The sequence below is a fragment of the Rutidosis leptorrhynchoides genome, chromosome 2 (genome assembly GCF_046630445.1).
Source record: "Rutidosis leptorrhynchoides isolate AG116_Rl617_1_P2 chromosome 2, CSIRO_AGI_Rlap_v1, whole genome shotgun sequence".
NCBI classification, from domain to species: Eukaryota; Viridiplantae; Streptophyta; class Magnoliopsida; order Asterales; family Asteraceae; genus Rutidosis; species Rutidosis leptorrhynchoides.
This window is the reverse complement of record NC_092334.1, coordinates 589,970,111-589,977,892: the sequence shown is the minus strand read 5'-3', so window position 1 is coordinate 589,977,892 and position 7,782 is coordinate 589,970,111. Positions and strand designations below refer to the sequence as shown.

General features: G+C 32.8%; 1 protein-coding gene across 1 annotated transcript; it reads left to right on the top strand.

The window, feature by feature from the left end:
• LOC139893318 (nascent polypeptide-associated complex subunit alpha-like protein 2) lies at window positions 1-1,346 on the top strand. Its single transcript, XM_071876475.1, has 4 exons — window positions 1-134; window positions 246-339; window positions 659-777; window positions 861-1,346. Exons 1-4 carry the CDS (start codon window positions 84-86, stop codon window positions 1,197-1,199), a joined length of 603 nt encoding a protein of 200 aa, XP_071732576.1. The 5' UTR covers window positions 1-83; the 3' UTR covers window positions 1,200-1,346.
• Window positions 1,347-7,782: the final 6,436 nt, after the last annotated feature.

The window sequence follows — 7,782 nt, the reverse complement described above, 5'->3', positions numbered from 1 at the left end:
ATAGAATAAAACCCTACCCGTAAGTAGATGATCACCCACTTCGAGTAGCACCTACAACCACCATCAACAATCGACAACCAAAAATGACAGGCGCCGCTGTTGAAGAAATCGAAACTCAGCATCAGAAGCTGGAGGTGATACTTCACTCTTTCAATTATTATTATTTAATTTATAATTTATATTTATATTTTACATATTACATATTACATCATATATATAATACGGAGTATAAATAATATAAACAGCATGACGACCAACCAACCATTGAGGACGTTAAGGACGAAGATGCCGATTCCGATGAGGAAGACGCCGATTCCGATGAGGAAGACGCCATCCAAGGTTTTATTCTCCATACATCCAACTAATTTACACATTTTTTTTATTTGTTATTTTTTATTTTCACTCGTATTTGTGATTGATTAGAATTTTTTTTTTATTTTTATTTTTTTATCTTTTTTATATTTATATTTATATTATATTTCAATATATAGGTTGGCTTGTTTCAGTTGCATAAAATCTGATACGCGGTTTAAATAATCTCAAATACTGTAATGAGTACTATTTTTATTATTTGCCCTATCACAAATGTAATAAATAGATTAAACTGCTTTAATAAGCAATCTAAAACGCTATTTGTAACTATCGAAAAAAATTATAGGTGTGAGTGACAGCTCTAAGCAGAGCCGAAGTGAGAAGAAGAGCCGAAAGGCGATGTTGAAGCTCGGTATGCAGGCGGTTATTGGCGTTAGTCGAGTCACCATTAAGAAAACGAAAAACGTAAGCTACTTTTTTCGACACGCTGTAATGATTCAGTTCGCGTAAATTGTATTTGAATATAACATTTTATAATGATGATGCAGATGATGTTTTCCATATCAAAACCTGATGTCTTCAAGAGCCCGAATTCGGAAACTTATGTGATATTTGGGGAAGCAAAGATTGATGATCTGAGCTCACAGTTGCAAAATCAAGCTGCTCAACAATTTAGAATGCCCGATTTGAGTTCTGTTATGGCTAATGATGCTTCTGCTGTTACTGCTTTGGAAGATGAAGATGAGGAAGTTGATGAGACTGGCGTTCAGCCTAAAGACATCGAGTTGGTTATGACACAAGCTGGTGTGTCGAGGCCAAAAGCAGTCAAGGCTCTCAAGACTCACGGTGGGGATATCGTCAGTGCTATCATGTACCTCACTAATTAGCTTGTTTCCGTTTTAAAGATGAGTTTTGAAGCTTAATGAGAGGGTTATCAAGTATTTAATTATGTTTTCGTATAAACTATGATTAAAGTGTTGTTTTTATTAATAGTTTTGGATCATTACTTTTGTTATTGAGCAGTTTTGGTGCTATTTTGTGCTGTTTTTTTATTTAATGCTTCTATTATTTTGGTTGCAGAATGTTGTGATGGTTCAAGTGTTAGGCCCCGTTTGTTTTTTAAGATCTTTTTATATAAAGATCTATCTATTATAATTGAAGATTTGCAGACTAAACATGGAAGATATTACTTTATCTTACATAGATTATAAGCTGACTCATGATACGTAACAAAAGTTTCTGTATGGTTGTCCAAAGTGTAAAGGTTAAACATAGCCACTTTTATACAATCTTTAATTCGACTTATGATATACAGATTTATACACAGAACACTGTTGGTGCTAATCGATTCATTGTGTCCTACATCGGAAAGTGAAACAAACAAATGTGCATATATAAGTTTATGGGAACCTCCCTCTATCACCAATTGGTTTTAGAGAAATGTGGAACTCATGAGCTTATATGTTGTACATTGTGGTGGACCTTAAACGATCCAACAATTGGTATCAAGAGCTTAGGTTCGATTGAAGTGGGAGTGTAGGTTCATGTTCTAGGAGATCAAAAGGGTAGCAGAGAAACAAGTCTGATTAAGGCCTAAATCAGTGGGCTTGTTAACCCAGATTTTTTGATCCAAGAACATAGGAACGTAAGCAACCAGAAAAGGTTTTGATCGAAGTCTATAAACAGCAGGAGAAAGGTAGCAAAAGGTGGTTGCAGGTGATACTTTCAGCATCGTTTTACTCGATTATCAAACCTTGGTAGTGCAGAAAATTTGAAGGATGGTGAACACGAAGGATTAAGTTTTGGTCACCATCAAAAGATTGATTCAAAAGGAGAAGATACACCGTTGTAGACATAGTGGCTATAGAGATTCAAACCGAGATGGATATGGGCGTGACCGGGGATGAGGTCGGGTGTCCGGGAAGAGCCGAGATGGTGGTGAGTCCGGGGATGTAGTGACCCGAACTTTTCCATGTTTATATATATTAAATGAAATTGTTATCTACATGATTAAATGTTTCCAACATGTTAAGCAATCAAACTTGTTAAGACTTGATTAAATGAAATAAGTTTCATATAGACAATTGATCACCCAAGTTGACCGGCGATTCACGAACGTTACAAAATTGTAAAAACTACATGTTGTGGTATATATATTGTAACAACCCGAGTTTTTCCGTTAAAACTTTCGTTAAATACTTGACGATCGTTAGTTAAATCATACAATTTTCATACGCCAAATTTTTTTCTTTAAAGTTAACAGTGGCTACGTGAAACTTTTTCGTATTTAAAGTAATTAAATGCGTACTTGATCCTTAGTGGATTACTTGAATTAATATGTTATATTAATTAGTGAATTTAATTCGGTTGACAAATTAAACTAGAAACGACACGATTAAAGTTAATCGCCTAGAAAACTTTTTAAGTTAACGGAACTCAGAAAAAACGATAGAATAATTATTGTTAATAATTATTGAACTTACGAAAGAAATTTAATTTATTATTTACGTAATGAATTAAACACGGTGATTTTGTTTCAACGACTAGTTAATGTTCCGGAGATTCGGTACGGTTAACGGCACTCGAAACGAACCACGCGCGAACGAGCTTTTTCACAAAACGAGCCCGAGACCCGAGCCCGAGGCCACATGGAGATGACCTCATACCTCATCATCCTTGGCCCCATGAGTAGCCCATGCATGTTGACTATTAGTTTTAGGCCCATGCATGTTGACTATTAGTTTTAAGCTCATGTTTGTTGACTTTTAGTTTTAAGCACTAAATGACTAACTAAATAATTGTCTAGACAATTATTACACTATCATTCTATCATACATCCACAAGAGTGCAGCTCATTCCTCCTCCCTCTCTTCTTCTTCACTTCAAACACACACACACAAATCAACCATCAAACTTGCTTGTTTGCTCTTACTCGTTGATCAATCTTGCTCCGATCGTCGTTCTCTACGCGCTAGTATACACAAATTGTGTTTTGAGGTATAATTACACTGATCCCAATTCAATTAAATCTAATTTTATTCAATTACACAGTGTAGTCAAGTCTAGTGCTCAATTGATTGTGTTATTACTCGTTGTTAGTCGTTAATTTGATCAATTGATATTGTTTACATGAAAAACGAATTGTATTTCAAGGATCTGATGAGAGTTGACTTTTGATCTGATCATTTAACATGTTTAGATGTTTAGCTTTTGAAAAACTATTAACTTTAGGCTTTGATTTCACTTGATTTCGTTACCGTATGCTTAAGATATGCTAAATCGAAGTTTTGACTAGTTTATAATTGAAATCCGAATTCTCTGAGATATGTGTTTATTGAATTAGCTAATGAAAAGTGTACTACTGTAATTCTTGTGAAAAATCATGCATGTTAGACTTAAGAATTGCATCAAAAGCTTTTGTAATGCTCCCGATATGTTTAAACGAAGATTCACGCGTTAAAGTGTACCGAAACTGTTTTAATGCTAGAAATAATTACCTAGAGTGGACTAGAAATTGATTAAGGCTTTGATCTTCTGGATTATGTTATTTCATATGTTCCTTGACATATTTCATTTGCATGTTAACATCTGAAAACGTTAATTGCCATGAGTTATAAGTTTGATAAGTTGACATGTCTAGTTACTGTCCAAAACAGATAGATCAGTAAAGATCGGTTAGTCGGTACAAATTGGCCTAACAAAAATTGATTGATTTTTGATATGTGTTAGTTTAACTTGTCCTTGAACCATGGCCACTGGTCTTGTATCAATTGCATGTCCCTAGATCCGGTTAGAGCCAAAACGAAATCAGTGCGCTGTCAGAAACTGACTTGGCAAACCATATATATATCCCTTCTGATTCCTGACTTTTAATTATCGTATGAGACCCTGTCCAGACTTTTTGGAATCGATTTTGAGTATAATTATGATCTGGAGTTTGCCATGTTTGCATGAATTTTGTACTATGAGATAATATGCTAAGTTTGCTACATGTACATGAACTTTGTGCACAACGATAAACTGAAATTGTGAAATTGACCATGTATGACCTAAAATGTGTTGTTTGACTTAGGTTTGACATGTTGACCAATATTTGACATGAACCTACTGATGTTGACCTTAGTTGACTACTTTGACCAAGTTTGACTTTTAGTTTGACTTTGGTTGACTTTGTTTGACTTGCATGATCTAGTTGACTATATGTTGACTTTTACTTTGAAAAGCGTCGAGTCGAGCAATAAGACAACTTACACTATGAAACCACATTTGCTTAAGACATATATGTTGACCAACCTGAATACGTATACTTAGGTTGCATTACTCGGCACTAAACCATACAAGTTATTTGTCCACTTTTCAATCCGAGCTTTATTCAAGGTGAGTCTACAGTCCCGCTTTTTACATGTTTTCAGGGATGAGAATACACGCTGTTGTTACTTACATTTTTACAAATGCTTTTTGTATTGACACGAGTACTATATATGCATATTGAATTTGTAGACAAAGCCTCTAGCTTGAATACTTTAAATACCGTCGGTGTAGGCACAATTTAGATGGACGGATCCGTTAGGTTGACAACCTCACCCGCTATAAAAACTGTGGTGCATTTATTTTGAACATAATACATTCGTACAAGTGCATAACATTTTTATGAGGTAAATTCGGGTATAGTGGATTCTATACTCGGGTCATTGCTAGTATTCAGGTGCTCATAGATTATGCAAACGTTTCGCAACTTGGAGTTGTACTTGTAAAATCTCGTGGTCAAGGAAACTTAAACTATTTTCTGATAACTGTTTTTCAGATACTATACAACGTTATTTAAAACTGTGGTTTACGAACAAATGAGATAAAACTTGACATGGTATTGTCTACGAATATTTAAAACTTGACATGGTATTGTCTACATAGTGTCAACAAACTTTTGAAATGGGACACGGAGTTGTCTACAAACTTTTAACATTGAACCTTGGTGGTCTTCTACTAATAACCGTTTTCGAAATGTATTTCTTAAACATACTGTATTGTTTACCTAAAACCTGTATATTCACTCAACATTGTTGTTGATCCGTTTTGCGTGTTTTATTCTCAGGTATTAATTGCTTCCGTTGTAGAATATTGCTGTTACGTAGAAGTCAAGCCAAGCACTGGGACCAGAGTTAACATTCCGTTAAAGGGATTTTTGACGGGATGTTACATATATAGACATATATATATGGTTGACATAAGATTATGATGAGTAAGTATCTCACTAAGTATATTAACAATGTGTGATATACATAAGAAATGAGATTACTAAGTTAAGAAACTCGAAATGATATATATAACGATTATCGTTATGATAACGTCTACTAAACACATATGTATCATATTAAGATATTGATACACTATATTTAACATGATAAAATGATATTTAAATATATCATTAAGTGTGTTAAAAATGAACTACATACGTAAAAACAAGACTACTAACTCAAGAATTACGAAACGAGACTTATATGTAACGATTATCGTTGTAACGACATTTAAATGTATATATATCATATTAAGATATATTAATATATCATAATATCATGATAATATAATAATTTAACATCTCATTAGATATAATAAACATTGGGTTACAACATTTAACAAGATCATTAACTTAAAGGTTTCAAATCAACATTTACATGTAACGACTAACGATGACTTAGCGACTCAGTTAAAATGTATATACATGTAGTGTTTTAATATGTATTCATACACTTTTGAAAGACTTCAAGACACATATCAAAGTACTTCTACTTAACAAAAATGCTTACAATTACATCCTCGTTCAGTTTCATCAACAATTCTACTCGTATGCACCCGTATTCGTACTCGTACAATACACAACTTTTAGATGTATGTACTATTGGTATATACACTCCAATTGTAGTGACCCAAACTTTTCCATGTTTATATATATTATTTGAGATTGATATTTACATGATTAATTGTTTCCAACATGTTAAGCAATCAAACTTGTTAAGACTTGATTAATTGAAACATGTTTCATATAGACAATTGACCACCCAAGTTGACCGGTGATTCACGAATGTTAAAACTTGTAAAAACTATACGATGACATATATATGGTTATATATATAGTTAACATGTTTTTATTATAAGTATGTATCTCATTAGGTATTTTAACAATGAGTTATATACATAAAAATGAGACTGTTAATTTAAGAAACTCGAAAACGATATATATAACGATTATCGTTATAACAACGTCTTACTAGGCACATATGAATCATATTAAGATATTGATACACTTGGTTAATTATGTTAAATGATAATTAAATATATTATTAAGTGTATTAACAATGAAATACATATGTAAAAATAAGACTACTAACTTAATGATTTCGAAACGAGACATATATGTAACGATTATCGTTGTAACGACATTTAACTGTATATACATCATACTAAGATATATTATATATCATAATATCATGATAATATAACAATTTAACATCTCATTTGTTATAATAAACAATGGGATAACAACATTCAACAAGATCGTTAACCTAAAGGTTTCAAAAACATTTACATGTAACGACTAACGATGACTTAACGACTCAGTTAAAATGTATATACATGTAGTGTTTTAATATGTATTCATACACTTTTGAAAGACTTCAAGACACTTATCAAAATACTTCTACTTAACAAAAATGCTTACAATTACATCCTCGTTCAGTTTCATCAACAATTCTACTCGTATGCACCCGTATTCGTACTCGTACAATACACAGCTTTTAGATGTATGTACTATTGGTATATACACTCCAATGATCAGATCTTAGCAGCCCATGTGAGTCACCTAACACATGTGGGAACCATCATTTGGCAACTAGCATGAAATATCTCATAAAATTACAAAAATATGAGTAATCATTCATGACTTATTTACATGAAAACAAAATTACATATCCTTTATATCTAATCCATACACCAACGACCAAAAACACCTACAAACACTTTCATTCTTCAATTTTCTTCATCTAATTGATCTCTCTCAAGTTCTATCTTCAAGTTCTAAGTGTTCTTCATATATTTTACAAGTTCTAGTTACATAAAATCAAGAATACTTTCAAGTTTGCTAGCTCACTTCCAATCTTGTAAGGTGATCATCCAACCTCAATAAATCTTTGTTTCTTACAGTAGGTTATCATTCTAATACAAGGTAATAATCATATTCAAACTTTGGTTCAATTTCTATAACTATAACAATGTTATTTCAAGTGATGATCTTAGTTGAACTTGTTTTCGTGTCATGATTCTGCTTCAAGAACTTCGAGCCATCCAAGGATCCGTTGAAGCTAGATCCATTTTTCTCTTTTCCAGTAGGTTTATCCAAGGAACTTAAGGTAGTAATGATGTTCATAACATCATTCGATTCATACATATAAAGCTATCTTATTCGAAGGTTTAAAC